The sequence below is a fragment of the Schistocerca piceifrons genome, chromosome 5 (assembly GCF_021461385.2).
Source record: "Schistocerca piceifrons isolate TAMUIC-IGC-003096 chromosome 5, iqSchPice1.1, whole genome shotgun sequence".
NCBI classification, from domain to species: Eukaryota; Metazoa; Arthropoda; class Insecta; order Orthoptera; family Acrididae; genus Schistocerca; species Schistocerca piceifrons.
Window position 1 is genome coordinate 122,445,234 of NC_060142.1, and position 19,060 is coordinate 122,464,293.

Genomic DNA, 19,060 nt, shown 5'->3' on the forward strand with positions numbered 1-19,060 from the left:
GGGATCACCAATTTAGTATTGGAGGGCAGCGTGAAGGGTAAAAATCGTAGACAGATTCAGAAGGATTTAGGCTGCAGTACGTATTGGGAGATGAAGAAGCTTGCACAGGATAGAGTAGCATGGAGAGCTGCATCAAACCAGTCTCAGGACTGAAGACCACAACAACAACAACAATATTGTACATAACTAGCCAAATTTACGTTGCCACTTAGAAAACATATGTACACGACTGTGCAATAACACTGTTTTACCATTAATAGGGCATAGTGAGACGGGGGAATGTATCTCGTGTCATAAAACGTAATTAGTACTTCCGGTTCCAGGACAGATGATACAAGAGTTATATATATTTGATACGTGTGCATATAATTATGTTGTGGTGTACCTGATGTAGACACGGAACTATTTTGAAGTAACACGTGTTTGTAGGCCGTAAATCAGTAGCAATCTAAATTCGTAGCGTAGGGATGATGGTGGTAGCTTCTGCAGAGACATTTCTTCTCTATTAGGGCTTCCTATTTATCAGGTAAATAACTAGTCGTGGTTGGATTTCCACTTTTCCCAATACTTTTTCATTCTATCAGTGCTATCGTTTCCAAAATACTAACCGCTTTGCCCTGGAAATGGTAGTTGAAACTTAATTCATTATCATCAACATTTAAGACTGATTATGCCTTTCAGCGTTCAGTCTGGGGCATAGTCCCCCTTATAAAATTTCTCCACGATCCCCTATTCAGTGCAACATTTTTGCTTCTTCTGATGTTAAGCCTGTTACTTCAAAATCATTCTTAACCGAATCCAGGTACCTTCTACTTAGTCTACCCCGACTCCTCCTACCCTCTACTGCTGAACCGATGAGTCTCTTGGGTAACCTTGCTTCTCCCATGCGTGTAACATGACCCTACCATCTAAGCCAGTCCGCCCTGACTGCTAATCTATAGAGTTCATTACCAGTTTTTCTTTGATTTCGTCATTGTGGACACCCTCCTGCCATTGTTCCCATCTACTAGTACCTGCAATCGCCTTAGCTACTTTCATATCCGTAACCTCACCCTTAGTGATAAGGTAACCTGAATCCACCCAGCTTTCGCTCCCATACAACAAAGTTGGTCGAATGATTGAATGGTGCACAGATAACTTAGTCTTGGTACTGACTTTCTTCTTGCAGAAGAGAGTAGATCGTAGCTGAGCGCTCACTGCATTAGCTTTGCTACACCTCGCTTCCAGTTCTTTCACTATGTTGCCATCCTGTGAGAATATGCATCCTAAGTACTTGAAATCGTCCACCTGTTCTAACTTTGTTCCTCCTATTTGGCACTCAATCCGTTTATATCTCTTTCCCACTAACATTACTTTCGTTTTAGAGATGCTAATCTTTATACCATAGTCCTTACATTTCTGATCTAGCTCTGAAATATTACTCTGCAAACTTTCAAACTTAATTTCGAAATGTATTTCTCTTCAGACTTTCATATTCTTCAACCTTCATCTCTTTCAGATCACTTATGATTCCTTAGAGCCAATTGCACCAAAAACAATTTTTTGCGATCCACGTGTTAAAAAAATCTTACATATCCTATTATCATTCATTCGAACCAGTTGGAGGTAAAACGTCATCCTATATCTTACTACAGTTACATGACAATTTTCCCTGACAGACAGTAGATCTCTTCTGTATACATCTTTAATCAACTGAAAGGCCATTCTCTTCTTCCTGACTTTGAATTTATTAGCCACCCCGTCACTGCCGTTCTTCTGTATTACCTCACCAAGAAAGTATTGACTCTTTTAATTTTTGCGTGATATGTTTTCACGAAATTTGGAATTTTTTTTTTACATTTTCGTACACTCTGATTGCATAAGATATTTTAAGTCCTGTTCATACTGCATTCTTGTCAAAACGATAATTTCTCTTGTTGCCATTGATATGTCTCGGATAATTTTGCAAATTAGTCGACATAACCAAAACTATGAATTTTATGAGTCTTGTTTCTATAGCGTAATTGCATTTGGTCATTTTCCCAATTTTCTATAATGGCGTTCTTTGAATTAATTTTGATTACCGTAAATATAGAGTGCTAAAGAACCTGCAGGCGTTACTAGGCGAAAAAAATTCTTAATTGTTTTCAGTATATTCATCATTTCACATTCTGTATGATTTCATTCCTTGTAGGAACGAATTTTAAGCAATGATTATTTTTTTATCTGTCGGAAGTGCTGAAATCTGCTTTAGATATCGCTTTTGATATGTCGTTCATACGCTTTCTTACAAATACAGTGTGAATTAAAAATCAGTGTACGGTACAAACAACGTGCTTTAAGGTAAGTAAAGCTCCGCTGCCTCACAGCATCTAATTACTGACAGGCTGTTTTTCTTTTTTGAGGGGGGGGGGGGGGGAGCATATGTTGACACAAAGTTTTGCGTCAGCGGGGTGCAGCCAGTTAATATTTCCCTGGGGTAGGATCTGTGGTACGGGCAAGTGGGGGAATAAGGGGAGATGTTAGTATAGGTGCAAGAACACGCCAGTATACGACAGGATTGATAAGACAAAGAAGCAATGGGATTTCAGTTTTTGAGTTTACGACGTACTTAGGTGTAATGAAAGTCTTCTAAGTAATTTAGGACAGGAGGGAATTTTATCACTTGATAAAGCCGAGCAATCATGTGGGAGAAGATGAAGACAGGAATAAAAGTGGGTTGCTTGACAATCGCGGACTTGTACATGTGGTAAAATTTTATGAGCGCAGAGAGCTAAGCTACGAGGCCTATACGTAAAGTATGGTCCGATCGGTCGCAAAATGGAAACCACTGTGAATATCTAAAATTTTTTATTTGCAACAGTTGGCTACACTTTCCAGCTACTTCTCTACATAGTCGTCGCTTCGATTTAGACGTTTGTCGTAGCTTTCTATCAACTTTCCAATACCCTCGTCATGGAATGCAGCCGCATTTGCTCCCTGCCAATTCTCTAAGCTGGTCTACAGGTGGTTGTCCGTGCCTGCACATTGTCTTCATAGCCAGCGGTTCATGTGAGCAGAGATGAAGAGTCAATTATGGGTTCTATTAAACGCTGCAGGAGCGTCTTCACTGCCCCTGCAGAGTGCGGCCGAGAACATGCAGAAGTAAACGCGTCACGCTGTGTAGCCACGCGGTCAAAACCACCTTGTTACGGTCTATGGCAGTTAGATCCCATAAGACCTTAAAACAAATTTCCAAGGAAACGCATGACAGTTATGTGGCTGGACGACATCAGGCGAAATCTCACACCAGGCTCTCATATTTGACGAGAGACACTATTGTTCTAAGCATCTTTACGTTCTCACTGTGTGCTCAGAACTGAAAAGAGCTAAGTGGCGCGATCGACGGACATACTAGAGACATTGCCCAACACATGTGTGCAAAGCTTTGTCGGATTTTCACTGTGGTTTCCATTTAGCACCCCATCGGACATTAGTTTCCCAATAGCCCTCGTATGTTGACTATGGAAAGAAAAGGAAAGACGGAGTCAACCGATCCACTCATATCGATGAACTAGGGTGCCAGTTTTCCTGAGTATAAAGAATGTAAAGGGGCGACCAAAAAGTTTCCATTTTCAGATGTTGCTGCAGCCTATATGCCCAGGGAACTCAGTGTGGGTATATAAGATGCGGGTATGTAGGAGCCGACATGTAGGGGGGGGGGGGGGGGGGGTTAAGTGTGGCCTTCGAACGGAAACATTTTGGTCGCCCTCATGTAATTTTAGAATAGTGCCAGAGCTTAGAAAATAAGCGGCAGACCATGGGAATGCTGCAGGACTGATTAGCAATAAGAACAAGTAGGTTAATGGAAAACTCATTGCGAATTGCTTGACAGCAACATTGTTACAGGTGGCTACGGACAAGGGTCTGATGTCGCACTACTTCAACTTGCACGTGGTGGTGCCCACGGCGTTTATACTGGGCAACGGCGAGTACCACATCGGCGAGGGCAGCACCATCTCTCTCGTCTGCATCATCGAGAATGTACGTAGACATAATCGACCCAGGGCGTACAGATTGTAACAAAAATATTCCAAGAAACCCGAGGGTTTGTAGAGGCAGCCTGGACAAAGAAACTGGGGGTAGGAATCCTTGTTCTGGAACGTCATGAAACGGCGCAACGGAGAGATGTAAAGGCTGGCTCATGTCGCTGGGACACCCCTTCCGCAGCAAACGTGACTTGTAACTTTGACGAGCTGCAAGTGAAACTCGTCGCAATGGGCCTGGGAGTACGCAAAACTTCAAGAGTCCGCGGTAAATGAGGAAACCTATCACTATGCTGTTGAAGGCGCAAAGCGTAGCGGCAGCAAAGGTGTCAGCAACGCAACTTACGTTTACTGTCGACGGGGTTGTGCGGCGGTTGGCTTCTGCAACTTAATTTTGTAGCGTCGGTGGATGACGTTTTCGGACTTAGCTTCTTAGCCTCAATTTCTTCCTGAAATCTGTACAAAACTTCCAAGTTTGTTGGTATATTTTTGTCAATATACACTGACGGAAAAGAATCGCAACACCAAGAATTAGGCTGGCTGTACAACGTAAACGAAAGTTGGCAGGTGGTTTCTGTATATGGAAGATTATGACTATTCATACTTCGTGAGATTGGACGTGGACCATCGTGTTCGACTTATGGTTCTGGCGCGTCGTACTGAATCTGCAGCAGCCGTCTGACCGGCAGTTGGCGCCACAGTGACACAGACAAATGTCACAAATCGGGTTCCTCAAGGACAGCTACGGGCGAGACGTCCTGTAGCGTGCACTCCACTGACCCGAAACCACCGCCGTTTGCGGCGTCAGTGGTGTCAAGCGAGAGCTCACTGGAGAGCAGGGTGGAGGTCTGTTATGTTTTCTGATGAAAACTAGTTCTATCTCGGTACCAGCGATGGCCGTGTGTTGGTTAGAAGAAGGCCACCTGAGGGTCTGCAACCAACCTGTTTGCATGCTAGACACACTGGACCTACACGGTCTGGAGTGCGATTTCGTATGATGGCAGGAGTACTCTTTCGCGCACTGATGCAAATTTGTACACTACTGGCCATTAAAATTGCTACACCAAGAAGAAATGCAGATTATAAACGGGTATTCATTTTACAAATACATTATACTAGAACTGACATGTGATTACATTTTTACGCAATTTGGCTGCATAGATCCTGAGAAATCAGTACCTAGTACAACCACCTCTGGCCGTAATAACAGCCTTGATACACCTGGGTATTGAGTCAAACAGAGCTTGGATGACGTGTACAGGTACAGCTGTCCATGCAGCTTCATACCACAATTTATCAAAAGTAGTGACTGGCGTATTGTGACGAGCCAGTTGCTCGGCCACCATTGACCAGACGTTTTCAATTGCTGAGAGATCTGGAGAATGTGCTAGCCAGGGCAGCAGTCGAACATTTTCTGTATCCAGAAAGGCCCGTACAGGACCTGCAACATGCGGCCGTGCATTATCCAGCTGAAATGTAGGGTTTCGCAGGGATCGAATGAAGGATAGGGTCACGGTCGTAACACATCTGAAATGTAACGTCCACTGTTCAAAGTGCCGTCAGAGCGAATAAAAAGTCACCGAGACGTGTAACTAATGGCACCCCATACCATCACGCTGGGTGATACGCCAGTATGACGATGACGAATACACGCTTCCAATGTTCGTTCACCGCGATGTCGCTAAACACGGATGTGACCATCATGATGCTGTAAACAGAACCTGGATTCATCCGAAAAAACACCATCGCAGGCGCTCCTGTCTGTGATGCAGCGTCAAGGGTAACCGCAGCCATGGTCTCCGAGCTGATAGTCCATGCTGCAGCAAACGTCGTCGAAGTGTTCGTGCAGATGGTTGTTATCTTGCAGACGTCCCCATCTGTTGTCTCAGCGATCGAGACGTGGCTGCACGATCCGTTACAGCCATGCGGATAAGATGCTTGTCATTTCGGCTGCTAGTGATTCGCGGCCGTTGGGATCCAGCACGGAGTTCCGTATTACCCTCCTGAACCCACCGATTCCATATTATGCTAACAGTCGTTGGATCTCGACCAACGCGAGCAGCAATGTCGCGATATGATAAACCACAATCGCGATAGGCTACAATCCGACCTTTATCAAAGTCGGAAACGTGATAGTACGCATTTCTCCTCCTTACACGAGGCATGACAACAACGTTTCACCAGGCAACGCAGGTCAACTGCTGTTTGTGTATGAGAAATCGGTTGGAAACTTTCCTCATGTCAGCACGTTGTAGGTGTCGCCACCGGCACCAACCTTGTGTGAATGCTGTGAAAAGCTAATCATTTGCATATCATAGGATCTTCTTCCTGTCGGTTAAATTTCGCGTCTGTAGCACGTCATCTCCGTGGTGTAGCAATTTTAATGGCCAGTTGTGTATGTCATTCTCGTTATTCGACCTGTTGTACTGCCCATTCATGATCAACATTTCAGGGGTTGTTCTCCAAAAGGATAACGCTCGCCTACATACTGTTGTTGAGACCCAACATGCGTTACAGAGTGTCGACGTGTTGCCTTGGCCTGCTCGATCACCCGACCTGTCTCAAGTCGAGCACATACTGGACTCTAGCGTCATCCACAAACAGCGTTAATCGTTCGTGTGTTGACCGACCAGGTGCATAGGGCAGGGAACTCCATCCCACAAAGTGACTTCCGGCACCTCAACAACACAATTCAAGCACGTCTGGATGCTTGAACTCAACACTATCGCGGTTACACCGGTTATTAAGGTACCAGAATTTCACATTTGAAATATCTTATCTCGCGCTTACATTAACGTGTGATCTTCCAATGTTAACCACTTACCAGACAAGTCCATTCAAAAAATTGATTTATTCTACATTAATTACTTTCAGTGTTGCTATTTCTTCCCTCAGTGTATATTTTCCTAAAAGTGGGTGTATAAAAAGCACGGAGGCTAATGTTATATCATCCTAAGATTGTTTCCATATGACATTGGGCTGCACAGAAAAATACCTGCATCTACTTATAGGAACATTTGAGTAGATTATAGACTCATAGAAGATTGACCGAGACAATAAACATGTAAATGTTGTGACCATTGGTACAGTGTCAGCTCTCGCAAACAGAGTCACTCATTCACACGAAAATCACACAGGTAATAAAACGTGGAGGTAATAAATGGGTTTACCACATAAGTTTAACCGTGGTAGCATAATTCATTAGTCTGCAAAAATCAGTCATGGGTGTTTGTAAACATTTTGATGTTGATATAGCTTACATGATATTGAATAACTTACCATAAAACAGTCAATAATAAACATGGAACGAAAGTTAATTCTTTTTCACTGTTTACTGGTTGGAAACAGATTAGCGTTCAGAAACGCAACTTGTCCGATATTTATAGAAATACACTGATAATGCCGTGAAAACGTACTCTTAAAGCTAAAAGACGTGGAAAACGCATTTTAATCAAGCACTACGCTTCAACCGGAAACATACTGCTTTGGTGTGCATTGTGAAGATAGTATTTGACATTAAGGCTCGTACGTATCTCTGTAGATTATCTTTCGACGCTCTATCAATAAATGGAGCAGGAGGAATCTTTAACCACTGCCAAAGAGATGGTGAACTTCTTAGCCAGGATCACCTGTACAGAAACTCTATTGTTAGTCACCGGTTTCGGTAACCATGATTCCCATTTTCAGACCGCAACAAAGCGTTATTGCAAGTCTCCTGTACCAATTGCACAGGTACCCATAATAGGGCCGATGGACGAGATAAATAATGTATCTGCAAGTCAACTTTCAAACCACAACAAACAGAATAATTCACCAATTTTTTTGTGCTCCGTATCACATAACTCCATTGCAGCCAGGGCACCGCGAATACGTTTCATGCGCGGACTGTGTTCACTGCCAAGTCACTGACGTATACAACTCAAAATTCTTCAGATGTTTTTTCAGAGAGGCTTTAAGGGAAGCAAACTCTACTTCTTAAATCAAATCAAAATTTACAGTGCTTTAGAGATCAGTCGGAACAAATCTAGAATGAACAGACTTCAACCGTAGGAGATGCCCAGATTATTTCTGGAAATTGTTATAGGATGCTGATGGTGATTTTGTTACAGATGAACTTTTGTTTACTCATTGGTCTTGGCAAACATTCATGGCCATGCTAAACTACTGCGCAGTAATACCTTCTTTTCAACCTTATTATGCATCTTCACACTTCTCGTGTGTGGATTTTACCTACTTCTCAATCACATTTATCAGTTTCGACCTACATATGTTCCTGTTTAGAGAATTTTCTTTGTCGTAACTAGGCAAATCACTTCATTTTTACCATATGACTTGTCAACCCCGTGTAGTTCTACACGTAGCTATGCATTATTACCTACTTTTAATTTGCATTGTTGCATTGGTTTACTTACATTAGGCTATTGATATTATTATACATACTTTGTTCTAATTTTCGTCCTTTTTGGATACGCGTCATCCAAGCCATACGATATCAGCTCCACAAACCAGTATCTTTGTACTCCTCAGCTCACCCTCTGAGTGGTTACGCGCTTATCATTTCACCGCTGTAGTAACCCAGTCACCACCCTGGAAGCTATGTTGCAGCATGTCACAAGTTAACGTTATAGAGTGGACTTCAAGATGCTACTTGTGTTTCCAGTTCGAACATTCAGTTGCTTTATTTTTAATGTTACCGTACTTCATTTGGTGACAATGTGTGCTTTCAGCATGTCTGAGAATGAGAAATTGTAGAAATCGCAATCACAAAAATCATTTTCAACAGGTATAAGCGGAATGACAACAATGAATTATTTATTCTTCAGAATACATGGAAAGTAAAACAGTTTTTGGTCTGAAATTTGTTTATCCAATTTAGTAATCGGTTTAGATCATTATGACAATGATCATATTGATATAAAACAAAAAGGGTGTATATATTTTTAAATAAGTGCATAACCAAGCTATACGAGAGCATAAGTTCATTCACATGACCTGAGAAACATCTGAGAAAAATACTTGATCCCTTAAAGTTAGTAAAAGATGAGGCAGAACCGAGTAAGCAATTACGAGAAATAGCTGCTCGATGGCGGGTGGGAGGAAGGGAGGGGGGGAGGCGGTCAGTTGCACGTGGTCACGTGGTCTCCCTTTGTTCCGTCGGTGACCTCATTTCAGCAGCCAACATGGTTTGGACCGGAGCACAAAGGGGATTTGCACGTGTGTGCGTATTTTGAAAACAACCGATCTGTCACCGCCACGCAAAGAGCTTTTCCGAGCAACAAAGCCGTATCTAATGCGAACGCAATTCAGTCCTCGGCTTGTTGGTTTGAGGAAACTGATAGCACACTAACAATAGATACTCATAGCCGACGTGTATCCATCACAGCTCCAGAACATGTGCGGCTGGTGGTGGCAGCTGTCGAGCATTCGCTAACATGTTCTGCTCGAGGACACGCTATTGCATGCGGCATTTCAGATCGCAGTGTGAGAATGATTTTGAATGTAGAATTGAATTCCAGTCCCTTCATCATAATGATGGTTCAAGAAATGATCCTAACAGACTATGCCAACCACAGAAGCATATTTGTGCAAATTTTTGCACAGAAGCCGCTGTAGACAGGTTTTCTTCAGCAGCAGTGAGGCACATTTTCACCTTAGCGCGATTACGAATAAACAAAATTTTCGCTACTGGGCTCATAATAACCTCAAGATTATTCACAAAAGGCCATTGCATATCTCCGAACTAACGGTGTGGTGTCCCGTATCACTATATAGTGTACTTCTTTGAGGAGGAACATGACACTATGGCTGTGAATGCTGACTGTTATGTATCAATGTAGCGAAATTTTCTGCAGACCAGAATGGAAACAATTTTTGCAGAATGAATATAAAATGCCATGAACAACTAACTTGGCCGGCCGGAGTGGCCGTGCGGTTCTGGGCGCTACAGTCTCGAGCCGAACGACCGCTACGGTCGCAGGTTCGAATCCTGCTTCGGCCATGGATGTGTGTGATGTCCTTAGGTTGGTTAGGTTTAAGTAGTTCTAAGTTCTAGGCGACTGATGACCATAGCAGTTAAGTCGCATAGTGCTCAGAGCCATTTGAACCATTTTTGAACAACTAACTTCGAAAATTAAAAACACTTTCTTCTATATTTCTTCATTTCTCTTTTATAACTCCTCAAAATTACTTAATTGGTTTTAGGACAAACATAATTTTTAGCCATGATCAGCACTGTCACAAAATATAAAAGCGTGATAAAACTGATAACACTCATGGCCTCTGATGCAGTGTGCCATTGACGCACTGAGCTTACAGCTGCAGTGAAAAGAACTGGGTGGTCGGGGAGGGGGGAGGGGGCACTTGATGGCTAGGTGTCACTGACCATATGCACAGTTTACATATGAACTTTGCAAAGCCAGTGGTAGGATGTTCAAAATTCTACATAAGCAAAAAATTTGAATAGTTAAAACTGTTGAAACTTCATGGAAGATTAAAACTGTGTGCCGGACCGAGACTCGAACTCAGGACCTTTGCCTTTCGCGGGAAAGTGTTCTACTAACGTCCCGAGTTCGAGTCTCGGTCCGACACACAATTTTAACTTCCCAGTAAGTTTCATATCAGCGCTCACTCCGCTGCAGAGTGAAAAATCTCATTCTGGAGTTAAAACTGTTATTAGAAAAATAGCTGTAGCATATAAAAGGGTTCACAGTAAAATATTAGTCTAACTTACAAATACTAGTTGTCAGATAGGTGCTACATGGCATATAGCACATGATAAAACTATTGGGTTGGCGCGTAAGTGAGTAGTGTTTATCCACGAGTTTAATAAACAAAACAGATACGCATAATGGAGGCTTTAGTCATCAATAATATACTATATTCTGCTTCACTATGTGCAAGTTTGCCAACGCTGCGGTAACTTCTCTATTTTGTGATTGTAGATATCACGTGGTTTTGAGGCGAAGGACTCATGGAGCCATGTTCAGAGTGCATCACCATACAGAGAGAAATTTTCTTGAAAGTTGTTCGATAGAGAGCGAAAAGTGAAAATCTGAGGGATCAAGATGAGGCGAATAAGGTGGGTGGGGAATGACTTCCCAACTGAATTCCTGTATATAGGTTTTCGTGAGTCTAGTAGAATGCAGCGGGCGTTATCGTGGAATACCATCACTTCACTCAGTCCTCCTAGCCGTTGTTCTCTTATTGCGTCTGCAAGGCGTATCAGCTGTCGAAAGTAAATGTCAGTAGTGATGGTTACACCTCAGGGAAGTAATTCTTAGTACACCACACCGTCGGTTTTCAACCACATGCGCAATACTATCTTTTGTGGATGCACACAGATCTTTAATCGGGCAGCTGCTACTTTGATTGGGCTAAACCATTCCATTCTTTCCCTTACGTTGGCATGAAGACACTATTTCTCTTCACTAGGAACGATACAGGATAGGAATCGTCGCTCCTCTTCATGAGCCAATTGATAAGGAGCAAGCAAAGATGAGCAGATGCCCAACTGCTGATTTTCGTGATTTTGGATTGGCTTAAAGCATACGGTACCCATACACCCAATTTTTTAACCTTCTTCATTACATGAGAACGTCGCGCGATGTTGAAATGATCCCAGTTCACTACGTTTGCCAGCTGCCGAGAACAATGATGTAAATAATGGTGGACTGATGTCTTCAAACGATCTTCATCAAACCCTGAAGGTCGTCCTGAATGTGGACAGTAACTAATGTCAAAACGATCCTCCTTAAAACGAGAAATCCTTTTCTTGTCGTACTCTCTCGAATGGGATTATCGCTATACACGGCAAAAGTGCTGCTTTCATCCTCTATTGAAATTTAACAGGAGAGTACGTATGTCAGAAATGTTCCGATTTCTATAAGTAACTCTCGCTTTTCTAGCGCCCACAACTCCACTCACTATCCCCAACTGAAAAAAACGAGAATATTTGAACTCACTCCGTCTTCAGGCCACGAGTGGCCTACCAAGACCATCTGACCGCCGTGTCATCCTCCGTGGGGAATGCGGATAGGAGGGGCGTGGGGTCAGCACACCACTCTCCCAGTCGTTATGATGGTATTCTCGACCGAAGCCGCTACTATTCGGTCGAGTAGCTCCTCAATTGGCATCAGGAGGCTGAGTGCACCCCGAAAAATGGCAACAGCGCATGGCGGTCCGGATGTTCACCCATCCAAGTGCCAACCACACCCAACAGCGCTTAACTTCGGTGATCTCACGGGAAGCGGTGTAACCACTGCGGCAAGGCCGTTGCCCGAATAACAAGAGTGAACTAAAAATAAAAAAATGCCAATGGATAAGTAAACTCATAGCAACCAGAATACCAATATGGAATACAAAAACACTACAACCTTATGCACCAACCTAATAGCCGAAAACATACAGAGACACGAAAGCAACCACTCTTGAATATGCTCATTCTTCCATCGATGTGATGGTGGTCGTAATGACTGTGACCGGTTATTGAGATGAATAATAAAATTTGAGATTGAATACTCTTTCGGTTTCCATGTATCCTGAAGAACTTTGGTCGAGCATTTCGGATTCACTTACAAGGGGAGGCCGCCAATTGTGAAATTCAGATTCGATTCATACTGCGCATAATAAAAGCTCATGGCCAGAGGTGTAATGTGGCAAAGCACCAAGATGCACTTCTCAGCCGTTGTCGAGAAAATCGACAGTTAATAGAAACCGTTGTGGTGAAATACTCTCTACAAGGTATAACTTCCCGTAACGTCGTGGCGCAGCGGTAAGTGCTTGGGTTCGTAAGTCAAAGGTGGCCGGATCGAATCTCACGCCATGCAATTTTTTTTTAGTATTTGCTTTTTGTAATTCAAATATATATATATATATATATGGGGTATATATATCGTGGGGTCTCTAATTCGAACGTTTGACTTACACTATACGTATTCGTTTCGGAATATCGTTTCTGCGTCTTCCGTTAACTACACGTGTAAACATTATGAAGACAATTAATAACATTTGTGAAATACAACTTTGTTTGCAGAAAACATAATCATGTTCGAAGTCGCCAGTTTTTCCACGACAAACGACTTTCAACAACTTATTATATGCATAATTGTTGCAACTGATTGCCGTGAATTTATATATATATATATATATATATATATATATATATATATATATATATATATTAAAAATAACAAATACTAAAAAAAAAGTTGCATGTTGCGAGATTCGATCCGTTGACCTTCGGATTACGAACCCGAGCGCCTACCGCTGCGCCACGACGCTGTAGGAAGTTACACATCGTAGAGAGTATTTCACATCAACGGTTTCTTTTAACTGTCAGTTTTCTCGACAACGGCTGAGAAGTGCATCTTGGTGCTTTGCCACATTACACCTCTGGCTATGAGCTTTTATTATGCGCAATATGAATCGAATCTGAATTTCACAATTGGCGGCCTCCCCTTGTTAGACTCCGGCATACGGTGTAGTGCAGTATAGCAGTGTTGCCAGCCGGTACTGGAGTGACGTGACCCGCGGTGGCTGGGTGTGTGGCAGAGCGAGCCTGCGTCGCGGCCGGTGCAGTGGTGGCACAACGACCGGCCGGTGGGCGGCGCCGGGCCGCGGGGCGTCTCCGTCATCACGGAGCCGGGCCCGCGCACCCACTCCAGGCTGGTCGTGTCCAGCGCCACGCGCGCCCACTCTGGCAACTACACGTGCGCCGCGCCGGACACCGAGCCCGACACCATCAACGTGTACGTCTCTCAAGGTGAGACCGCCGGCTAGCCATCTCCCCACCGCACCTCACTTCCATCCCATTAACCACCTGTTCTCTCACACCAATCATCTCAGCACAGTTAATTTCCCCTTACTAACCACCTGTACTTCCACAGACAGATCCTCACCACACCTCACTTCCTCTCACTCTTCACCTCTTCGCTCACACCCAGCCTCTCATAACACTTTACTTCTGCTAGCTGCCTGATGTGTTATAACCATTGTCTCATTCTTCCTCACTTCCACTCGCTCATTGTCTACCTGTTCTCTCACAGTTAGCCTCTCACTGCAACTCACTTCCCTTCTCTAACTGCCTGTTTTTTCACAGAGCACCTCTCACTCCTCTTCTGCTTGATAACTGCCTAACGTTTCACAACCAGAATCTCAACACTCCTCCCTTCTCTCTCAACTGACCTTCCACTACACCTAGCCTTTCTTTGCTAACTATCTGTTCTCCCGCAGACAGCCACTACAATACATACATTAATACTTGTTCCGTAGACCTTGCATTTCATAATACTGTGGATTGTGTCACTTAAACATGCTTTTCTTAAGACAATATAATTAACTTTTTTCTGCAGTTACTACTTCATATCTAAAAATTCATCCATTGAATAGAAGGAACTAAAAATATGTCATTTCAGTCTTTGATCGCTAGTTTTTATTTTCAAGACCGGTTTCAGGGTAGCTGTCAGTACAGAAGTAGTTCTGTACTCACCAGTTACTCTGTAACTGCAATATATGATCTGAAGATGGGCAGCTAGCCTGAAACCGATCTTGAAAATAAAAATAGGCATAAAAGACTGAACTGCCATATTTTTATTCAAAGAACGATTGCGGCAATCAAAATAAGACAATCATGTCTAGTTGTGAGTGTCATTCAGGAATACTTTTAACTTGTTTTTAAACGTGAGTTGGCTATGTGTCATGCTTTTAATGCTATTTGGCAAATGACCAAAGATTCTAGTAGCATCATAACTCACCCCTTTTAGTGCCAAAGTCAGATTTAACCCAGAATACTGAAGATCATCACAGAACACTTTTCCCCTTTAACTATGTCAACACAGAACACCAATACAGTAGTATGCCTTTTTATAATTACATTACAATGACTATAAAGCTGAAATCGGTTTACTGCATACATATATATATATATATATATATATATATATATATATATATATATATATATATATTGGGGAGGTCTTGCTGGGTTTCTGGATGAATTCAACCGCTTTTTTAAGTACTGAGCAAATCACTCTCCTCAAATGGTTAAACCAACCTGTTTCTACAGATTTTTTAACTGCCACTCCACTAACCATGTGCCATTCTAACCAACACCTTTCAGTACTGTTAACCTCTGCAGTTCTCTTGATTCCCTAGTTAACCTAGCAACAAGGGTCGAAGCAAGTGTACAGTGTATATCATTGTAGAAACATACAGTTCAATGAAAATTTTACTAAAGGAGATGGAATCATAAAGTGCTTATATAAGTGCAAATTAACATATAACACACACTGACAAACAAAATATCATGACCACTGTCCACTATGATATTGAATCTGGTGGCACTGTGAGCACATGAAACAGTAAGGGAAGTATATAAGTGGAGCAGAGACGAATGGGAAATACCCTGTCACCTATGAATGAGCATCTAGCATCAGTGAAGCCGGTCGGCTGTTCACTGTTATGTGCATCTATGGGAAGCAGTGGAAAGGTGATGAAATCACCAATAGGTTACAAGTCGTTGCACATCCCTGCATCATCACAGAACATGGGGAGCGGAGGCCTGTTATGTAAAACAGTATGAATGGTGGTATGTGAGTGATCTGATGACAGAGTACATTGCTGATGGATACGGAGATATTTCACTCAGTGGACAATGTTGAATATGGAACTACACAAGAAATGAGTCCTACAATCTCCGATCTTGCCCAATCGGTATCTGCCATACCATGATTGTAGTCGGCACACGCTCATCGAGATTGGCCCATAGATCAATGGATACCTCACGTCCGGCTGGATGAACCATATAACATGTACATCTCTCTGATGGTTGCATGCAGATTCGCTACCATCCAAGTGAATCGCTGCATGAAAGAGACAACACACTTGTCCTTTTGCTACTAACATATTCCATTTACCTCGTCACACATTCATTGAATGTCTTGATCATCTGCGGAGAAATTCGTCATGTAAACTTGTAGCGCTGAGTGGGTGTTGGATTTGTATATTTCTGGGCTACGATCAGATGTTTACTATGCCGTTCATAGTAGTGCATCCACATCCATATTTTCTTATTAATTGCTAGCACATAAGCACTGGTCCTCTTGCAGCTGCACATCACTAGTACCTACTATATCTAACTTCACCCTTTTCAGTTCACTTTTTAAATGCTCTAACCTACCTGTCTTATTAGCAGATCCCAAATTCCATGCTCTGACCAGTAGAAGGACAGTTTTGTTTCTCCTCACGACAACAAGCTCTTGGGTAATTTCCACCCCAGGCACCCAGTGGAAGGCCACTTCAACTAACAAATATTTTCACAGGATGATGCCGTCATCATTAAAACCAATAGCAGACCATCATGTCCAAAGAAGTACAGGGTATCCAAAAGAAAAAAAATGCCCATAAAATATTTACAGTAAGACTGACATGAGATTTGATGTGTCGACAGAAGTGCCGACACAGTGTGGTTTGAGGAGACGGAAATGCACGCTATAAGCTCACGCAGGATGGCGTGAGGTCTGAAACAGGATACGTAATGAATGCTATAAAGAAAAGTACGTAGCTTCTGGAATAATTAACTTTAATCCATCATTTGCATACAGCGTTCTTGATGATACAAGTGAGACTTTTTAGATACATGCAATATACTGTTAATGGCGCCTTGCTAGGTCGTAGCCATTGACTTAGCTGAAGGCTATGCTATCTATATTCGCGGCAAATGAGAGAGTCTTCGTCCGTGTAGTCGCTAGCAAAGTCGTCCGTACAACTGGGGCGAGTGCTAGTAAGTCTCTCGAGACCTGCCGTGTGGTGGCGCTCGGTCTGCGATCACTGACAGTGGCGACACGCGGGTCCGACATGTACTAATGGACCGCGGCCGATTTAAAGCTACCACCTAGCAAGTGTGGTGTCTGGCTGTGACACCACAAGATTGTTCGTTGTTAATTAACATTACAGGAAATGCTGGATATGGCCACTGTTGACCTCGATGCAGCACTGTGCTTGACTAAATAAACTGATAGACACTTGCAGCAGCTCTGGCTAGGGACAGCAGCAAGGCCATTTTCCGGTGTTCTGCTGTAGCTCTTCCAGTGTGTGAGGAATATTTGACTACAAAGAGAGAGAGAGAGAGAGATCAAGCGATCGAGGTGACCCGGAGACTGCACTGCCTTTGCTGATTACTCTCTCCTAACCGCACACCTAAACCATATTTCTCCAGTCATTATCCGTTTTCATCAATGGTCGATAAGTTGATCAAGGCAGCGTGTGCCGTTGCTCTATCTTGCTCAAAATATCTACTGAGTTGATCCACATATGGATTCAACAGCGTCTGGACATACGAGTTAGCGTTAACAGTTTGGGATCGTGTTATGATGTGGACGCTAGACGTTGCACAGCAAACGCCAAACTTGAGATTATGCAACGACTCCTTAAAGTTCTGCATAATACCACATGATTCTTTGAGTTCAAATATCCTAACAGGCTGAGCCTGGTCGCTTCTAAAGGTATGAAGACTGAGGAACCAAAGTTCTTATTATACTTCCCACAGAGATTCCCGACGGAACACAAAATGCAAGTTCGTCTGGACGCTTTATCTCGTACATTCTCTGTGATGGACCGCTGCCCTATTCGTCAACAATGGTCAGTTTTGCGTCATTCTTGCAGGATTGGCAGCCCGACGCCGGCTGCGAGCGCTTTTTCTTTGCTGTGTGACGAGTTAAGTAATTTAGCTACAAATTAATTGTTTTTGCTGTATATTTTATAGTATTCACGTGTATTAGTGTCAGATAGGCTGGATAAATTGGAGGCTTCAGTTTTCATTTGCTTCTGAATAGGAAAAGCGGAGTTTTGTTTAGGACAGTTTCGCGAGTGCGCAAACGTTTGTTTACATTCTTATCTGACGTTAAATACGCGGAATTATCAGTTAAGTCAGTGTACAATACTCAGTATTTACGTCTATTAGTGTCATTTAGACTCGATACATTGAAGGTAGCAGTTTTTATACGTTTTATTAGGAAAAGTGATACTGTCAGTGAATTCTAACCTCAATTATATACTTTCGTCTAGCGCAACCTGCGAGCGTTAACAGTTAAGAAAACGTAAAATACGTGATAAATTAGTGTCACACTACAATATCTGAGTAAATCAGTGCTATAATACAACTTCTGATCCCTTCTTACATACGGTTTAGTTAGCAGAAAGCTAAAACTCACCTCGCCGTCTGCTATAATTCCTTAGCTTATGGTGGGCTTTTGTGATCGTGTATTGTAAGCCCACCGGTTCCTATTAAGTAGTGTTCGTATTTGAGCTTTACATTCCGAACTCTTATTGTTAGCTAAAGGTTATGTTTTGTAACTGCATCTGTCAGTATACAATACTCAGTATTTACGTTTTTTAGTGTCATTTAGACTCGATAGATTGAAAGTAGCGGTTTTCATAATTTTATTAGGTAAACGTTTGTTTGCATTAAAATACGAGGCATAATCAGTAGGTGTAGCTTACCGTAGGTTACTGTTTAATTCGTTAATAACATTCACTAGATAGCCCCTAGCAGTTTACTGTAGGTCACTGTGTTTTTCTTTAGTATTCACTAGGTAGCCCCTAGTAGGAAAATAAGCACCAGATCTAGCTTCTACCATGCATATTTATAATTTTTGATTTTTGAGTGTCGTTTCTGCCGACTGGAGTGTAGCTGTTAACCTTGTGTGGCAGAAGGTTCCCTTAAGTCTCTTATAGTAAATCCCATATTAGCTAGATGGACATGGACTGTGTCTGTTGTGTGCGGATGCAGGAGTTGGCCACAGTCCAAACGCAGCTGCAAGCTTTGTTGGCCACAGTCAACAGATCCTGAGTGCCACTTTGAGATGCGTCGGAATTTAAAGGTATTGTCCACCACGTGCTAGATAAATATGTGCCTAGCAAAAATATAGGGGAGTGAAAGGATCCACCTTGGTTCAACAAACATATTAGAAAGTGGCTTATAAAGCAGAGAATTTCGCACAGTCGTTTTAAACGTAGTCACTGCTCTGCTGACAAACAGAAATCATGCGAAATGAAAGCAG

General features: G+C 42.6%; 1 protein-coding gene across 1 annotated transcript in view; it reads left to right on the plus strand.

Moving 5' to 3' along the window:
- Positions 1-19,060, plus strand: part of LOC124798787 (neurotrimin-like) — a 129,864-nt gene that overhangs the window by 92,010 nt on the left and 18,794 nt on the right. The window contains exons 4-5 of the mRNA XM_047262316.1: positions 3,868-4,002; positions 13,554-13,764. Coding sequence (XP_047118272.1) covers positions 3,868-4,002; positions 13,554-13,764 — 346 coding nt within the window. The remainder of the gene's footprint in view (positions 1-3,867; positions 4,003-13,553; positions 13,765-19,060) is intronic.